General features: G+C 39.7%; 2 protein-coding genes across 7 annotated transcripts in view; one reads left to right on the forward strand and one right to left on the reverse strand.

Moving 5' to 3' along the window:
- Window positions 1–10,875, forward strand: part of PAN3 (poly(A) specific ribonuclease subunit PAN3) — a 79,243-nt gene extending 68,368 nt beyond the window's left edge. For 4 of the 6 annotated variants that reach the window (XM_058824830.1, XM_058824832.1, XM_058824829.1 and 1 more), the window contains 5 exons: window positions 362–501; window positions 1,086–1,215; window positions 4,064–4,128; window positions 4,819–4,957; window positions 7,947–10,875. In XM_058824830.1, the coding sequence (XP_058680813.1) occupies window positions 362–501; window positions 1,086–1,215; window positions 4,064–4,128; window positions 4,819–4,957; window positions 7,947–8,087 (615 nt within the window). In that variant the 3' untranslated portion in view covers window positions 8,088–10,875. Of the gene's footprint in view, window positions 1–361; window positions 502–1,085; window positions 1,216–4,063; window positions 4,129–4,818; window positions 4,958–6,074 lie in introns of those variants that run through there. The other 2 variants (XM_058824831.1, XR_009275996.1) reach the window with 2 other exon arrangements.
- A 1,408-nt stretch (window positions 10,876–12,283) lies between these two features.
- The window catches only part of FLT1 (fms related receptor tyrosine kinase 1), a 107,556-nt gene continuing 100,385 nt past the window's right edge, over window positions 12,284–19,454 (reverse strand). Inside the window, exons 29-30 of the mRNA XM_058824828.1 lie at window positions 18,876–18,967; window positions 12,284–14,162 (exon numbers count right to left, since the gene is read on the reverse strand). Coding sequence (XP_058680811.1) covers window positions 13,958–14,162; window positions 18,876–18,967 — 297 coding nt within the window. The 3' untranslated portion in view covers window positions 12,284–13,957. The remainder of the gene's footprint in view (window positions 14,163–18,875; window positions 18,968–19,454) is intronic.

Here is a 19,454-nt window from a genome sequence, read left to right on the forward strand (position 1 = left end):
ACCAACTCCTTGACTTGTCAGGATTGAGCAGGTGGGTGGCTCAGAGAACCTCATTACTGAGCTTCTGCTCACTACACAGTTCTCTCTGGTACTGTCCTTAAGCTAAAAATAGGTAAATTTTAATCATTCAAAGATAAATATAGTACTTAAAAATTGCTAGGTGTCAGGACAGATTTTCTTCTGTACTTTTTAACTACTGTAACTTTAACAATCATAATGAACTATGATTTGAATAGCACTTACTTTAGTTGCTCAAATTCTTCTAAGGTTATTGAAGAACTGTCTCTTTAACACTATCTAGTTCCATGGGATAGTATTTATCTGTACTAAGAATCTTACCTCTGTGTGTTTTCCCTATTAGCAAGCAGATCTGATCTCCCTGGGGAAAGTTGTGTTGGCTTTGGCTTGCAATTCTTTATCAGGAATTCAGAGAGAGAATTTGCAGAAAGCAATGGAACTGGTGACAATCAACTATTCCTCTGACCTGAAGAATCTGATTTTGTAAGTTTGTTTAATAAACCTTTTAAAGGAAATTGCAGCACTTTTCTTATGTATACCAATGCACAAGTGAAATGGTATTTTTAAATGCAAGTAAAGATTACAGGTAAATCTGCAGTTGTTGAGTTGTCTTCATGAAATAGGCACACTGACTTTTTGGCCAAAAGGTTGAGTGCTAGCTTTTTCTGGCTGCGTATTCTTTTTGTGTCATTTCAATATAGTCAGCCTTTTTCTCCCTTGCAGCCTGAGTGGGAAAAGTAGAAGTCTTTTCTCCTTTCCTCATTTGAAAAAAAATTGCATTGCAGTCAGAATCTTCATCCCTTTCTCTTTTTGTGTACGTTCTTGCTGTTTGAATGGAGTGAACTGCACAGTTTTGTGAAAGTATACTCCTGTCTTGTATAAATAACTGACTCAATGTATACATGCAAATTGATTGTGTTTTCTTGATGGTATCTTCTTAAAAGAAACATTACAATTGTCAACTTTATGTATTAAATACAAGAAGCTAAATAGTTATAAAATCATAATGGAATATAATGTTTGACATTTCCAGAAAGTAATCTTTGGTGGTTGGGTTATTTTGGCAGGTATTTGCTGACTGACCAAAACAGACTTCGCAGTGTAAACGATATCATGCCTATGATTGGTGCACGATTCTATACTCAGTTGGATGCTGCTCAGATGCGAAATGATGTTATAGAAGAAGATCTAGCAAAGGTAAATCATGTAGTAAGTCCTGCAGAAAGACCTGTAGTCAGTGTTCCTAGAGCTGTACCTTGAAAGCGAATGTTTTCTACTAGTTTCTGTTGGGGTTTTTTTCCCCTTCTGTTTGTTTACTAGCCTGAGTAATCTGCCTGAAGGCTTGACAAGTCTAAACTCGGGCTTTTGAGAGCCCCAGAGCTTCAAGAATGCCTAGTTTTAAGATGTCTTCAGCTGTGTTTTAACTGAAGTAGCATCTTCATTTCCAGCCAGTAGTCTTGGGAAAATTATGTTCGTTATAGCATGGTTAAAAATAGCATTCTGAGTAAAGGAGGCCATGTATGTCATGGAGATCATTTAATGTGTGCTAAAGCCCCATAAATTTTTAGGTTTGGATTTTGGTGTCCTTGTTCTCATATGCTTTCCTTTCTGAATTAATTCTAATCCATGGAGATACCATGTTCAGCTTTCCTAAGTGTGCACTCTTCCTGTGGGGGTCTGTGGTGTTCAGTCAAGGTATCGACTGCTAGCTATAAAGGAAATAGGTACTATGTATCAAGTCAGGGTGCATTTGTTCAACAGGAAGGTGTCTGTTAGTCAGAAGCAGCTGACAGCAGGAGATACATTGAGGAATGCTCTCATGGCCCTGAAAATATGTGGAATAGGCTACTACAGGAGGATTTAATCAAGTTGTGTGATTCCACTCCATTATAACCCCTTGTTAAGAGACAGTAGACCAGTGTTTGGATTGTGATAGACTCGGTTCTCTTGATTTCTCCAGTATTGTCCTGTTGGAGAACAGTCTTCCCCTCCTTGATGAAAGATGCTGAAATCTATCAGGAGCAAGGAGCTGTAGAAGTGCCAGGCAGTATTTGTGTACCTCTAGATGCTGGCTGCCCACTTTCTCAGAATCAACTACTAATCCTTCTCCAGAGGTTTTTAAGTTTGTTTGTTGTTAGGGTGGCCTATGTGCCGGCACAAAGCTGGGCAGATGAACTCCTTCCCATAGCAACGATGGAGATTGCTGTGTGATCAGCATTACAATCTCTGTATTTTTAGTCAGGCTGTTTGAGCAGTTGCTTATCACTGGCAGGTGGGCAGAGGTACCACAAATTCAAGTTGTTGCTTAGCCCTCAGTTTGGCAATAGCTGTTTACTTGACATTGATAAATACCACTTCTTAATTAGCTGTCAAACTGTAACTTGTTTGGGCTATGCCATCTCCTCCATTAACATCAGAGCCACAGTATCCCTTAAGTCTAGTCTGCTACCCTCTGTTCATTTTTGTCCCAAAGCAAATGCTTTGGAGAGAGTATTAGAAAAAGACTAGCATGTGTGGTTTTTTTTTTCCTTACATTGTCCAAGTATGTAGTCATCTGTAGCTTAGGGACTTCTGATGCTGGGTTTGTGTGTAGTTAATATCTTTGTAACATTCGCTTCTCACAGAGCAGTAACCCTGTTATGCTATTCCTTTCCTTCCTCACTTTTATGTTTTTTGTATTCATGTCATAGCAGTCAAAGCCTCAGTTTATAAACCCTGTGGAGAGTATCTCCCTCCTTACAGACTACTAGGCCTGCAGAGAGGCCTCTTGGAGTCTTGGTGCCTGTGTTTTTGCTCAGCTGTGTCACCATTCACTGGGAATCTGCAAGGCAGTGAACTTTACACAGGTGTAGTTTTGGCTTTTGAGTATTTAACCACATGCCAAAAATAAATTTGGTGGTTAGACCAAATAGTATACCTTGGCTAGCTGGACAGGGTTGGTTTTCCATGTCAGTCTCTAAGTGTTGCTACTGTGTAGGTACAAGCTGTTCTCCAGTGTGTTTTTAGACTATTAATAGAAATCTGCAACCCATAGGTTGTGCAAGGTCAGGCTGCTATCACCTTGACCCACTTTATTTACTGTGCACAGTAATCTACTCCAGACTGAATTCAGTTGAAATCAATATGATCATGCATGGAATTAGATGCATCTTAGCATGAATAATGTTGTAGACCTGAGCCATTGGAGAATATGAATAATATCAGAGAGGATCTTTTCCTGACAACTTCGATTTACACTGTGAATTAATTTTTTTTGTTTAATGTAAGCTAGGATGTTACTGTTTTACTGCATCCTAAGTAGTGTGGAAAAACACACTAAATCCACTTTCAGTTGCATGTGTGCTAAGCAACTATAATTTTAATGCTCTCCCTCTGTATGACCTCAATGTCATTGCTTTATTTATATCATTTATGGACTCAGCATTTATACATTTTTAAGACTTAGATTCTAACTGCTTTGAAAAAACTTGTTTCAAAATTATTTTTGCAATCAATTATCATTTGAGTATTAGTTTGATTATATTGTTGCTAAATGTTTACAAAGCATTTCTGAAAAACAGATCTGGTAGATTGTTTCTTCTCATCTTTACCTGAAATAAGGTGGTGTACCGCATACTTATCCATATCTTGATATCTGTGTGTGTGTGTGTGTGTATATATATATATATATATATATGTAAAACCCCATATTCTTCTCATGTAGCTTACTGTATTTTATCATACCTGTGAGTATAGGCTGGCAGGAGATTAGACTTACATTCCCAGAAGGAAATAGCTTACCTGGTCCAGTTCCTGCTGGGACTGCAAAGTATCATTAGTTGCTGAATCTTTGCATTATAATTTGAAGTGCTAAAATGAACTCTGGACTACTGATACATAATACAATGCATTTAATCTCTGTCTGAAAAAATGATACCCTCTCCTTTGAATAAATAAGTCTTTGTAATTAACAGTGCTTCATTGGCATTATTGCCATGTATTTTTTGCAAGTAAATCTTTAAATTTTGTTTCAAAGACTCTTAATAATTTTTTTCTTGTTTTCTAGGAGGTGCAAAATGGAAGGTTGTTTAGGCTTCTAGCAAAATTGGGAACAATCAATGAGAGGCCAGAGTAAGAAAACTTGTTTTTGTGGTTATAGTATGTAAAACACAGTTTGCAATGCGCTTTCTTCCTTCATAAATTTAAGCTAAATTTTTCCCCCCATATTTGCCCATGGAGAAATGAATATTTAAGAAGCCTTGAGAAAAAATAGATAAGCAACTTTGACCAAAACTTTAAATAGGCAGGAGAAGGCTACAAGTTGTTTCCTTGTATTTAGTGTGGTTTATCTTGTGAGTGGCAGTAGTTTTGGAGGAAATCCATTGCTTGCTTTTACTGAAGCAAAGGATGTAGATACTGGTTTTCGGCTAGTGAGTTTTCACCTTTTTTTTTATTGACTAACTACATGAAAATGAAGTGTTCATTTTCTGTTTTCCATCCCTCTGCATAAACTTAGAGTTATGTTTATAATGCAGGTTTCTACATGTGTTTTATATGATAAATGTATTGCAGATAATTTTTGCTTTCTTCCACTATTTTTGGTGGCTCTTGGAAGGCATTAGCTTTAGGCGCTCAAGCAGCTGAGAAAGTTTTGTATAGGTTATCTTCTGTTTGTGGTGGGGGGACTAATTTAATTGCAATTTATAGCAGGAGATTAGCTATGCAAGACTACTCAGCTGAGATCAAATTGTCATTTATATCTGTGGGGTTTGATTTCACTTAACTTACTGAGCTTTGATATGAGAATTTGTTTTTCACTAGGTTTCAGAAGGACCCAACGTGGTCAGAAACTGGAGACAGGTATTTACTAAAGCTCTTTCGAGATCACCTTTTCCATCAGGTGACAGAAGCGGGTACTCCTTGGATTGACCTCAGTCACATTATCTCATGTCTTAACAAGGTACACTGTACTTCAGTTAGCTTTTACACATTTGATTGGGTTAGCTTTCTTTGAAAGAGTATTCCACTGAAAAGCAAGTTGGCACTGGAAGGTTAATGCCATTGGCTTAGCTGGTGGCTGTTTTCCCCATTTTGGATTAAAACCATGTATTCTCTAAGCTAATATTCCAACATCTATGAATAATTTAAATAAAACTAGTACATGATATTAAAAATTTGTTAATATAGCGTGAGATACAATATTAACTTTTCATCCTAGAATGCATTGATTACTGTGGATAAGCAATGCTGGTCCCTTTATGCTACTCTGGTCTTTCAACACAGCATAAAGGATCCATAATACTCCTTTAACTGGGGGTGGTTTCTGTTGGTAGTTATCACAAAGGATGGTCATAAGGCAAGATCCGTTCCTAAATTGTGCTGACTTAAGTAGGTGGCAGGAGGGAAACGGAAATTTGTGCAAAATCCTTGCCATCAGGACAGTGCTATAAAATTTCTGTGACTTAAAATGCTACGTCCACTTCCGTAATAGCTTCCCTAGTCTCTCCAGCCCTTTGTTTTCCAAGGCTGACTTAACAAAGCTATTTGCAGTTTTCTAAGAGCTGCACCAGTAGCAGAATTTTATCCGAGCACTCTCATGATTAATAGCAAGAGATGTGTGAGAAACCACGAGATCTTCAGTAGATGAAGAACTCGTCTTGCTCCATAAATTAAAAAGTATGTGAGCTGATTAAATTTTTTATTAGTAGATCAGCTTTCAACTTATTTTACATTGTTTTGCCAAACTTCAATAATCCATGAGAGATTAAGATGCTGCAGCTTTTTTGTTGTTGCTTTTGTAGCTGCTTGGTAGTTTGACTTGCTCTGTAGAGAATGGTGATGCAGACACTGACAATACACAGTTTTAGTGCCCAATATATTCTTTTCTAGGACTAGGATAGCCAACTTTCTCCTTCAAGAGAAGTGGAATGTGTTCAGATCCTTTGATGTGTAATAACTGTACAGTTAAATATCTTTCTAAAATTGTCAGGGTTTCTAACCTCCTATTAGACCACTGCTGTGCATTTTTTAACCTCCTTTTTATCTTTCTGGTTGGTGTCTGTAATCACTTTAAAAAGGACATTAAAGGGATTGAGGCTAAATCAAAAAGAAAGCATGTTGACATTCAAGTAGGCATTGAAATGCCATCATGATTTGAAAGCAGTGACTCATACAGTACTGTAGCAAGAGGGGACAGTCCTGAATTCATAGGTCAGGTAAGAGACAATGTCAAAGAATGCCTTGTTCTATAAATGTTCATGGCTTACCTTTTCAAACAGAGACTCTTCTCTTCTGTGGTTGTGGGCTCAGCACACAAAAAATGTAAGGCTTACAGAACTCTGCTTTGGAAATACACTCTAAGAATCACTTCAGAAGCTGTAGAAGTACTAGTGGAAGTTATATGGACTTTACTGGTACTTGCCAAACATATTCCTTTTGAAAAGCTATTCTGTTGTTAAAAAAAAAAACAACCAGCAAACTTTCCTTTTCAATGTGGTGTTTTGAGCATCTTTTCAGCTGAGGATATTGTTTTATGCACCCACAGGGGGAAAGAAAGCCATAAATATTGATGTTTGTAATTAGAAGTGTGGCTTTCTTAATACAGATCTTCCATTAGGAAGACCTTCCATTAAGGTAATTAATTGATTTGTTGTATGATGCTAATGGGAATGAACAGTGGACAATATTTCACAAACACCTTAATTGTATTAGTATTTTGTAATGGATGTTGGAAGACACTGATGGTTTTATCCTACTGTACAAAAATTAGAAGCTAATTGGCTTGCTTTCAGCCTTCTGAAACCATTCACAAAGCAGCAGCTTTAAAATGTAGTGTTTCCAGTTTTTAAGGTTACACTCAAAACATTACTTTAGAAGAGAAATACAAGAAATTGCTAACTTGCTGTGTTGCTCCAGACAGCAGCTAGTGGAACATCTCTGTGACAAATTTAATTGTTTTTCTATTCAGTACAATATTATAATTGTAGTATAATTATATTACATTTATATTACATTTAAACCTGCTGGGGTTGTATTTCCAAAGAATGTATTGGTATTGTCATATCTCACTTGTCTCTGCCCCACCTCTTGTATTGGAATAAGAAAGACTGTGGTGGAACTATCAAAATACTGACTAAAACAAAACTACAAAAGTTCTGTATAAAAGAGTCTTGACAGTTCTGTATTGATGAACATTTCTTGCAAAGTGAGAAGAACATAAGAAACAGTGATGTAATGGGCTTCAGCATGTAAAGCAGGATATTTCTCTGTTAAAAATTAGGATCTAATGGAATATAAAAAAAGTGCATATTGAATTTGAGAAGTCAGAACAAACCATGAGAAGAAATGTGGAACAAACATTGATCTTCAACTCCAAATTATTCATTTGGTTATAGATTATACCAAAGTAATTTTTTCTTTCTAAGGGGTTAAATGTACCATACAGCGTAGTTTGTTTCCAGTACTGCCAAAAATGTGAGGATTGGGTTTCTACCAGTTTTCAGGCTACCTGGGGCTGATCCATCCATTATCTCATTTTGGAGTGGACAAGAAGTAAATTACTTACCCTATGTTTAGGTTTGTAGATCATATGTGCAAATGTAATGTCAAATTTAGTTTTGTTCTTCAGGAAGTACATGAAAATTTTGCCAGGTTTCTGCACAGGGAAGTATAGCATTATAGGATTACTAGCTTTGTGGAAGGGGAAGGAAACAATGGTAATCTAGTCCTAAGGTCTGGAATGTCCATCAGGTTAAGACCAAAATGTCTCGATTTTTTGGCGAGGATGTTGTTGTGGTGCGATTCAGATTCTTCCTTTGTGTCCTGTTAGTGGATTTGAACTGCGCCATAACAATGTGCTTGCCAAGAAATTGATTGCTTTTGTTGTTGGGGAAATGTTTTGTCATTTCTTTCACACTTCTTTTATTTTATCTTTTGCATTCTTGTTACAGTTAGATGCTGGTGTGCCAGAAAAAATAAGCCTCATTTCCAGAGATGAGAAGAGTGTACTTGTGGTAACTTACAGCGATTTAAAACGCTGCTTTGAAAATACTTTTCAAGAACTGATTGCAGCCGCAAATGGTCAGTTGTAGTATTTGCTGAAAGCATGCAGGACATTGCTGAGGAACTTAACCTATAGCAAATTGCACTACAGCTGAATTGTTGTTGTCATCTCATTTCACATTTGGGAAACAAACAGGAGATGAGCAAAGCTGCTTGCACTTCAGTCAGGTACACTGTTACTTGAAGGGAAGAATGTTTCACTTATCCTAGAGCTAAGGCTGCCATTGGAGGCTTTATCTGTGAAGAATTTATTTTAGATTAAGGAACACATCAGGTGCATGATGTTCCTACTTTTATTTTTTCCACTTGTATATGCACTAATTTTAATTTTTTAAGACTTTTCTGATCTCTGAAGTTTTGCCACATTGTATACTTAAGGGAAACTCTTTGCAAGGACATTTCTGGGATACATTTTTGTCACTGAGGATATAGCAAAATTTATTCATTTTTGATATTATTTGCACCCAGAATAGCATAAAGGACCAGGTAAATAATTTAATAGAAATTGTGTTCTATTAATGACCTTTTAGTTCGTAACCTCTGTAAAAGTGTGTTGTATGCAAGCTCTGTATGCCACCCACTGTTAGCTCAAAGAAATGTGAGAAGAAACAACTTTTTAAAACCAGTCAAGTGAAGTATTGGTGAATTGACTAAAAAGGAAAGAAAGTCCCCTGTCATTCGATTTAAACCTTGTCTAAGCGAAGTGACGAAAACAGCATAATGGGAAACATCTTTAGTTTAAGGAGCATATCAAACTTGCTCTAAACACAACCAGCGCCTTTTAAAAACTGTTTGTACATTTTCCTGGTAGTCAGAAGCATTTACATTTATGCAATTTTTTTAATAGATTTTTTTTTAAAGAAATTGTTTAAATGCCTGAAGTTTCAGGAGTGTATTACTTTAGGTTATTTACAGTATAATTTTTGTATAAAGTTCTGTTCTTTGAACCACAGCTTTATTATGGTACGCTACACTGGATACAGATACAAAGACACTGTTAAAAGAAGATTAACTAAACACAGCAGTTGTCTGGCATCAAGAGCTTTTCAAGTTTTACGGCCTGAATCTGGAGGGATAATGATCTGCTGTGCCTTTGCAGTCACTGCTTAGCCCAAAGTAATATTACTTTTGCTAATACTCAACACATGAATATTCCTGAAGTAATTCAGTCTCAAAAGTCTGGAATTTTGCTCCTCAATTACCTTTCTAATTTTTGGACATGCAGTTGTCTCCAAACTTGGGTATTCATGGGATTTCTAGTTAAACACCTACACTTTGATACTGAAGACTGCCAAACATGTAGGAATTTCCTTTCTTAAAGCAGTAGTGAAGACTGTATCTATCCTTTCCCAGCACTGAATGTTTTAATAGCACTGGGTGCTCACCATGAAGAAAATGTGGAAACTCAAAAGGTCAGGACAGACTCTAAGCACTTGCAACTGATGTTACTGACATCAATTTTAATGATTCTCAATATTTGTAGTTTTCAGAGAAGTTTTTAATATTTCTCTGTCCACTTTTATAAGCTTTAAAATGATTCTCCGCCTTGAGACTTGCATCAAGAAAAAAGCAACTCTCTTCACATCGAAAGCTTTGAAGACTAGGGACATGCTTTACACATTTTAGAAAATGTGGTTGAATCCACATTAAGTAGCATCAGTTGTTGAGTTTAAAAATCAATTATTGTTGCAATTTTCAAAGAAACATAATGTTTAATATTCAAACGATAACAGTTGCCAGAATGTTCTTTTTAATATAAAAGGAACAGGAACTTTGAAAAGTGAACATGCAGAACAGTCTTTTATCATTAGCTCATGTATTTGAGGAAGAGCAGCTGTCTTTTCTATGTTTTTTGACAAATCATATTGTAATTCTTTTGTACAAAAAAAGAAGTACTTGTATTCTAGAAGAAATATGGAATGCTTAATTTATAAGCGGGCTGAGGTTTTTTCCAGTGTTGTTTTCTTTGAAAATGAAAGGGGATCATCTGTTCAGTTGTGGGGTTTGGGAACCTTTGAAAATTTAATTTGTGGACCAATATTTTGTGGAAGTGTAAGGCAGGGGTAAAATAGGGCTTGAATTCTCATCCTTTTTAGACCAGCACACCCTCTGCAAGACATGTCTAAATTGCAAACCTGTATGTATTTGCATAATGTCAGTTTGCTTCAGCCCCTAGTAACCTCAGGACTTGGTTTAAAAATAAAAAGGTAGACAGCTAATAAGTTTTCATACATAATGTCAGCCAGAAAATATTTGGTGTCAGGTAATACATAAAATTAAAAAGAAGTTGAGCTTTGTTTTCTATTTATTTTATTTGGTCGTATTTGGGAATAATTTGAACAGTCTGAAGTTCAGCTTGGGTGTTTTTTTTTGGGGAGAGCCCTTCTTCCCCATTTTAATTCCATTTAGAAGGTTGTCCTAAAGTTGTAGTTTGATCCATTCATAGGAAGAACTGTGTATCTGTATTTAAAAGAAGAGTCACCAGGATGTGCCCTCCCAGATGGGAAATTTATTTCTGACCTTCCTATTTTTTACAGCTAAAAGCACAGAAGGGACAACCTTTGAAATCATCTGATGTTGGTCATTTTAATTTTTGTACCTGTTTTAAATTTTGTTGCTGTATTTACTATATTGTAAATATTTTGTTGAGGGTACCTATGTATTTTTGATTTGCCCTTGTTTCAGTAATTCAGGTGTCAACTGCTTCCCCTAAAAAGCACCAGTATGTTAAGTTCTATTGTCATGATCCCAATATGTGTTACTCATCTTTAATCCTGTTTTCATTGTTCATGTGTACAGCAGTATTTTATTAAAGAATACCAGAAATAATGTGGCCTTATTTTGACATTGTGAAGCTCTGAGGTTGGGTCCAGGGCACTTCAACTTTGGTGGTGGAATTTTATTTCATTTGTCTCGTACGTCTTTTGTATTCATTCTGTCTGCAATGCAGAGTTTTAACAAACAGGAGTCACAAATTGTGTTTAGTGCTTGCCACTTAGAGTGTATCAAATGTCCTAAAACTGAGAGATACTGTTCACTAGAAGTGTATTAATGCATATTTCTGTAACTCCCAAGTCAAATCCCATCTGCTTCAGTTTGATCAGGTCTGCTTTCCTCGATAAGCCCTACTTTTGAAAACTCTGCTCAAGTACCCTTACTTTCACGTTTTTTGAGCTTTTTTTGCTCAGAAACAAAGTGTATTAATTTCTCTGAGAATTTGCACATGGAGTCACAATAACTTCTTTTCACAGAATTCTTTTCTACATTTTTAACCAGCAAAGGTTTGATGATTTGCTGGTCGGATAGAGTCCCCTATATCCATCCAATGCTGACCATGCTTATGGAAGATGTAATTTTATGTAATATATTGTGTATTGTCAATAGTCCTTGCACATATTTAACATTATCACTGAAATTGCAGTGTTTTAGGAATGCTATTATATAAGTTACATTTTTTGATTGATGCACATATCCAGTCTCCAGTTTCCTCCTTAGTAATATGCAGCAACAGCTACACAACTCCAGCAGTTGATGATCCCATTCTGCTTTCCCAGAGAAAGCTTCATCTCCACTTCCAGCATTTGGAGAGCCCCTCAGATTGAATGCTGTTTAGCAGAGAGCACTTGATTGAACATCTCTCTGGAGGCAACATCCTCAGCTTCAGATGGATGGGGTGGGGATTCTCTGAAGAAAAGAGTCTCTCTGCAGGCCTAAGGTTCTGCCTCCTGTCACAGTAGCTTCAGAACAGGCTTTGGTGAGGACACCTTAGCTCTGTTTGCTATCCTTTTCTCTGGTGTGCATCTTCTAATTGCTGAAGAAACCAGGAATGGTGGGTGGTTAGATGGATGTTTGTCTTCCCCCACCATGAAACCTTTCCTCTCCCAGAGGCTGGGTTGAATTTTTGTCTCTAGACAGCAGTAAGCTCTTCCTAAGTATGCTGAACCTAGGGAATGTCACCCACACAGGGAGCAGTGACAGGTGTCTGTCACTGTAGCTGGTTTGCTGTGTGGGAAATGTGCCTTCCTTCTGTGTGATTATTCCATGTTCTCCTTTGCTCAGAAAATCAGCCTGTGGGATGGATGTGTGCCAGATGTTTGTGCTGCACAGTGCTGACTTGTGTGCCACAGCAGTCTTTGACACTGGCAGAACTCTATTTTTTTTTTCAAAAGCAAACTTTATTATATTAATTTAGTAGTCAAACACATTATATAAAGACAGAAAATGCAAGACAAAAGAGGAGTTCTTCACATCTGAAGACACTTGAGGGTTCATACAAAAGTAATCTTTTGTAGTCCAGTTTTCTTAAATATTTATGCATAAAAGCATATTTATATATTTACACTGTGCAAACACATCCTTTGAGATGCATCATCCTGTAACTATTCTTGCTCAGTTCTAGTAACAAAAGAGTACTGAAATTTTGTCTTGATCAAGGTCAAATATACTTTACTAACAAGAGACAGTGCTATAGATACTTAAAACTGATGATCTCTTGTGCAGAGATACTTAGCTCAGAAGTAGTGGTACATATTTATTTTGCTTGAATATCAAAGATTGTTTTTATTTATAAATATGCAAAAGGTCATTTGCTTTAAGTCTGTTAGTGGGTTACATTCACAGCTGAATTCTGAGAGAGCAAGAGATCATATAACATGTAGCATTCAAGGTAATACATATTTTAGTGGACCACAATAAGCTGACATTGGGCTGTAATTGAGTTGGCAGATATCAGTGCTGCTGTGTTAAATGTCCAACTCCCATTTCCATACTGCATTCAAAGGTGAAAGGGAATGGGTGCATCCTAATGCTTCTTGAGCAAAGAACACTCATGACCTTTCTGAGATGCTATACAAAATCTGCTGTAAATGAATGATACATTTTTATTCCTGTACGTACTGGTAACTTAACATGGAAATTTAGGTGTCTTCATAAAAAAGCTGCTCTAACTTTACAGATTGCCTTGTAATTTCTAATTAATCTCTTCAAACTCTCTAGTGATCAATTAAAGTTTGTGCAGTCTAGTAGCCATTCTATCTTTTCAGACATATTCCCATATATAAAATATAATCAGTGCAGTGTTAGAAGGTCCGTGAGGTTTTGTGGACAGAGCTTGGCTTGAACCTATCTGCCTTGTGGTTTGGTTCCAGTGTGTGCGTGTCAGCTTATGACAAAGTGCAAAACTTCAATATTTACTGGATTTCAACAGGGTTGTCCAAACTGAATTGGTATGTATTCCCTGTTGTTACAGCCCTGGATCTGGTCGTAGTTCTCCTCTATCCTTGCCAATTGTGTTTAGCAACGCATTTTAAATTCTTGCCTTGTAAGGCTCCCTACTGCGTCTGCCATCTGGAGCAGTAAGATCCATATAATGCCCCATCCCCAATTAGCTTATTCAGCTTCCCCATAGCACCAGCCCTCCACAAGTTTCTCAAAGTAGTTTTCATTAAAAATATAGTTTGTGGTCTGTTTCCAGTTTCTATCTTCTTGAAGGCTCCTTTATTTTCTAGCACAACACATACCCCAGACGTGGGATGCGAATATGTCAGTGCCTGGTGCAGATTGCTGGCTCTCTAGAGCTCCCAGCTGCCTCTCCCAGTCAGGACAGAAGTGAGTCTGAGCAGAGGCTGTAATAATGGCCTTCCAGGTTTTCCTGGATGCAGAAGCACTCAGCATTTTTAGCGAAAGCTATTGGTGTTGAGCATTTGGGAAAGTCAAGGTTTAAGCAATAATATTTTGCTCTATTTTGAATACATGTGCTGCAGTCTGTAGAAAAGCAGATCTCTGGGATTAAGCCAATGATAAATTCTCAAGTTTTATGATAATGGAAATAATTTGGATGAGAGTTTTTAAGCTGACAGTGTTTCCCGAGAACCTCTGTGTTTACTTGGCCTAGATGTACTTAAACGGGTGGCTGAGAATAATGGACAACAGAGTTGTAGTCAGGAGGAGGAGAGCGGATGGCAATCATTTTCTCCAGCATCGCATAACCACAGGTGTGTCTTCGCTTGGCGTCACTGAGCTGGTCACAGCTGAAACTGCAGAAGCTTCTTGGCTTGGTTACTCCAGAAAGCACTGACTCCTTGCTCCTGCTGGCACCTTTAATGCTGTAATAGAGCAGTGTCATTGTGAGCTTTCTTACTATGAAAAGATTTTGGTTTAGTAACGAGCAAAGCTAGGTCACAAGTTAATTCTTACACGGTGAGAGGGGCACTGATGCAGATGGACTTACTCAGAGGGAGTGCAGAACAGAGGAGTGAAGGAGCCCTCCTGTGTTCCCTGTGAGTCCCTTTAAACAGAGGTGCTGGGAGTGCACATCACTGTTAAAAGTGTTCATGCACTCTATCAGTCTTGCTGCTTGGGGGAGTACTGGACTGCTCAGCCTAAGCTCGAATTGTTCATTTGTGGCAGGTGCTGGGGAGTGAGACTTTATTGCAGGGTCACGTAGTGGGGAGTGTCTGGCAGCTCTGCTGTGGTGAGGCAGTGTATCCCCATACCTAAATGTTCCTTCCTAAGGGAACAGGGGTTTTTCAGCAGGACTGAAGTGGTGGAAGGTCTCAAACCTTGAGGCAAAAGTAGAAAACTGCTAGTGTAGATGTTCCCGAAGCCTAATTCTGGGATAAATTTCTAATACAAATGGCTGATGTTTGTGAGGAAGGGCATGAGGTCTGGCTATCTGCTGTTTTTTGGCTTTTGGCAGCTGCCATGAACTGCTGGTTTGAATTAGAATTTTCCTGTCCCTTAAAAGGACCAGTTATCCTGTAGGCTGCCATTTATAAGATGCCCTTTACTAAGAGGGGTTAAATGTCTTCTGGGCAAAGCCACTTTTAGAGGCACTGTTAGCCTTTTGGCACTTTCTCACCCATATTCAGAGATTGCAGTGCTTCAAATAGCTCTTTCAGTAATGAAAATCAGGGCAAAGAGAATTTTTACACCATTGAACTTGAATACCAAAGATTTATCTGTAGACAAAGGACAAGCCAGAGCAGTTTTCCATCACTGTTTACATGTGAAATCCTAAAGTAAACATGTTGGACCACAGTGTCTAAAATTGTATTTCCTCCCTGTATTTTTATAAGTTCATGGACAATCCACTCCTCTTCATTTATAAGGTCAGAAACGTTGGCAGCCCTAGCCTTGAATTCCAAAGAAGACATTGAGAGAGCATCTGTTGAGGCTTGCAGAGCCCAGGGTTTTGCTTTTCATTTTACTTTGCATTGTTAGTTCTTTAAGTTAACTACAGAACTAGTGGCACAGGACCATTACAAGTTCCTCTTAGAGGTCACAGTTTCTCAAATTCTTAACTCAGAAGCCTGTGTGGTTTTTTAAGGAGTGTGGTGTCTGTCTCTTCTTCTTACTGTAGGAAATTGGAAGGTCTCCCTAAGAAGACCACCCCATTACATTTATCAGTAGATGAATGGAGCTCCTGAGGAGGAGCCCTTGAGATGAGGATTGCAGATGCATCCCATATTTTTATACTGCATCTGTTGGCAGATGGAGAACTACTTGCCTTGGGATAAATTCCATAACTATGACAAGATTAGTCACAGATGCAATGGACTTCTTGTGATGGGTTTAAAGAGAAATGCCTCTGTGATTTACATTGTAATTGTGAGCCTTCAGGAGCTGGCAAAAGTGGAGTGTGCATGACAAGTTGTGAGTCTTAAAAACTGTCATACTTTGATCCTTTCACCATCATCAGGCTTTTGTATCCTGAGATTTTTCTTGTGAGCTAGACTTGGCTTCTGCTTTAATAAACCTTTTTACCAGAAGAGCTGCGTCTATTAATTTTATCTGGAGTGCACTGCTGTACCTGGGCATGCATTCCCACAAAAAACTTTGAGGGAGCTCAAGGGGTTTTGGCATCTGTAGTCAGGCTTCATTTTGAGTCTGAGTTTACAGTCAGTAAAGGCTTCTGTAGCTGTGGACTATCTTCTTGCCAATCTAGGAATGTAAATTGGAAACTGTGTTTAGTTGGTCTTTAATTGCGATTGTTTGTTGGAGGAAATGGCCACTGGTTTTTTGCCATGTTCAGGACCAGAGTGAGGTTAGAGGCTGGCTGCAGCTCTTGAGACGCTTGTTCCAGCTCACAGGAGGTGGAATTCTTGCTGTTTTTCTGGCTCTGTAATTTACACTGACTCAAGGGTTTGCCTCAGCCCAAGGATTTTGGCTTACTTGTGTTGGGCTTTTTCACCACTACTGAAAAGCTAGAAAAGGGTTGCACTCAGGATCCTTTCTTCCTGCAAAGGAGCACAGTTCAGAAAACTGCCCCCAAACCTTTCTACCCGGCTCTTTTACCTGAGGCCTTATATTAACAAAAACTCACTTCTCTTCCTGCTGCTTAGAATATCATTTTTCACCTCAGTGGCATTAGCAAGTCCAATACACGTTGCAACCATTTCTGTTTCTTGCTCCTGGCCACCACCTGGGCCTAAGGAGCTCACCAGGGTTTAGGCTGATGCTCTTTCCTATAGTGAAACCAAGGATGAGCTGTGGCATTAGTGCCTTTCCCTAGGCAGGAGAAGTGGAAGCCCAAGAGGAGGCACCTTGCCAGGGTCAGTGGGGTGCTCCTGCACTGTCAGGTTGGCTCCCTGCTCTCTTCTGCCCTTGGCCTGGCAAGCACTGCTGCACATGCTGGCCCTCTCCTGCAGTCAGTTTTCTCTGAAATAAACCCTGGGAGTGCTTCTGGAGACAGGCAGGGTGCTCTGGGTTTGGCTCCTACCACACTATGCTGTTCTTCGGCTCTGCCCAATCTGACTCTTCCAAGGCTTTGTTACAGCGAAGAGATGTAACCACCATAGGCAAGCTGCTGCCAAAGGAAGGTGAAACTCTTCCTCACCCTGGTGCTGGCACCAGCTGCCCTGACAGTGAGCTGCTACTGCTCACTCAGACACTGTTCTGACAATCTGGCAACCTGAATCAGCTCCCTGCAAGAAAAGCCAAGCTGAAATGTCAGGATGCCTGCAATGCAAGTGAAGAAGCAGGAATGTACATCTGCTTAGATCAGTTTCCATGTCTCAAACCCTTCCAGGCTCCACCTTGCTCAGTACAAATTTTAGGGGTATTTATTTACTGTTCCAATTAATTTTAAGTAAAGGATGCTTAGCTAAGATGCTACCACTTTTAGGAATGTGTGGTGACTGAAGGGTCGCTGCCTGCATTCACATCCATGAGTGCTTTTTGGCACAGTGCTACAGTACCACTTGTTTAGCTTGCAGGCCAGATGACCTTGTATGATCTCAGTCTACCACTCTGTTTTCCCAAGGATTTACGTTCTAGCAGCCACTGTTCAGTTCAATTTTTTTTTCTTATGCAAGCATTCTTTTTTCTTCTGTATTTGAAGATGCCCCTTAAAGCACTTACAGGGGGATGCTTGGGACACACTCTATGCAAAGAAAAAGGCTTGTCATAAATTTCATTTAGGAAGGTTGCCATGTTGTCTGTGTGGCTGACAGCAGCCTTCAGAAAAACACGGAGAAAAAATGAGTTAAACCACATCTAGAGAACATTGCATCCTTTGGAACCCTGTAATATCCACATACACTCTGTAGTGGCTTCTCCAAAGACAGCCTGCCACAACAGAGCTGAAGTACCATAAAACTGCTCAGGAGCCTATTTTCTGAAAGGTCAAGGCAGGAGAAAGGGTTTCCCAGCATTTGTTCGGAGTGGCTTGTGTTGCCCTGGCTTTGCACGCACGAGCAGCTTTGCCACTGCAGGCTGCTGCCAGCAGCGCGTTCATCCAGGCCGTGCTTTCCAGCCCCGTGAGCGCGTGCTCTCCTACACGTATTTCTGTCCCCACATGTATTTCTGTCCCCACACGTATTTCTGTCCCACACGTATTTCAACCAACGCCCTCTAGGTCACTGGAATTTGTCATGGAGCGAGGCCTCTCTGCCTTGACCGCGCGTTTCAGGCAGCTCTGATTGTTCTTTGAGACAATGCTACACCTCCCAGGCTGCCCAACTGCAAGGCACTGACAAGTTTGGCACTGGCAGGATGGCAGGCTGGCCTTGACCTCCTGCCAGCGTGAGATGAACGATGGGTTGGGTCTGGGCAGTCTCCGGGCTGGCTGAGAGCAGTGAGCTGAAAGCAGGACGCTGCCAGCTTTGCAGCGGCTGGGAGCTGATACAGCGCCGGTGCTGAGAAAATAAACACTTCCCATTTACAGAGAGTTCATGTCAGTGCAACCCATTTCTTAGAGCAGCCCTAGTTCCCTGCTTGGGCAGCTGTCAGGAATTAGGTGGAGGAAGATGGCCAATATATTCAAGTGCTTAAAGGCAGGAAGAGAAGTGAGGCCCTCACATCCATCTATTGTAAAGTTGCCACTTTAGCATCCTGAGCCCATGGGTGTTAAATGGGCCGTGCTTAGCTGAGTCATGGAAAAGAAGGGCAAAAACAAGCACAGGGGGCCTTGTCCCAGCTGGGGTGCCCTTGGGACTTGCAGAAACAACTGCAAATCCTTCGCAGCCACACATTCCTCCTCCCCTATTATTAATGGCTTGTTTCTCACAGTTACCTGCCTCCTACCTCAGTTCAGTGCTCTCTGACACTGGCATTAAATTGAGCATTAGGTGGATCAATAAATGCTAATAAATCATATTGCTGATGTGCATCCAAGGCATTGAGGGTTTTTTGTTTCTTCAAAGACATAGGTGTGGAAGATGATTGACTGCTGATTAAACCAAGCAGGACACCACAGCAAGAGTGTTTGCAGGGACTGGGGCCACCTCAGCTACTTTCACAAGGCATATTTAGCTCAAGGACCTTGAATTCTCCTTTGCCATATAAAACCTGAGAAGAAGGGAATGTAAAATACAGACCCAAAGAGTGTCCGTTTCTGCTTGCTGCCTGTCCATGTGAAGCGTTTCAGTTCTTCTGGAGCCAGCACCATCCCACTGTCTGCTTGATAATCCTTGAAGAAAAAAGAGAGAAAGAGAGATGCAGTCCTGTGAGGTGTTAACTGTATTTTACAAAGGACTCAGTTCCTCTTTGGTCTGATTTCCAGCATCCTTCTGGTCATTGATACTGAGACAGCTCTAGGAGACAGCAGCTCTGTGCACAGCAGCAGTGCACAGGCATTTAATGGTCCCTTTCCAAACCACTCATGCCTTGGGGTGCAGCAGGCAGATAATGTTAGTGCAAATCCAGGGTGCTGGAAGAAAAGTGTCTGCATGCAGTCTGAAGCTCTGGCCAGCCACCTGTTCAACCCTGTGAGGACCACTGTGCCTTTCCCACCTCCTGCTGCTTAATGCCTTCTACTGAGACACTAAAAGCTTGTCCCAGACTCTCGCCCATGCCTGTCCCTACGAGGATTGGGTGTGTGTCCCACTGTTAGACATGGCTCCAGCTTGTCCATCTGCTAACAGGTCTTGTTCCTACCAACCTTGCACACCTACTGG

The sequence above is a fragment of the Ammospiza caudacuta genome, chromosome 2 (assembly GCF_027887145.1).
Source record: "Ammospiza caudacuta isolate bAmmCau1 chromosome 2, bAmmCau1.pri, whole genome shotgun sequence".
Lineage (NCBI taxonomy): Eukaryota > Metazoa > Chordata > Aves > Passeriformes > Passerellidae > Ammospiza > Ammospiza caudacuta.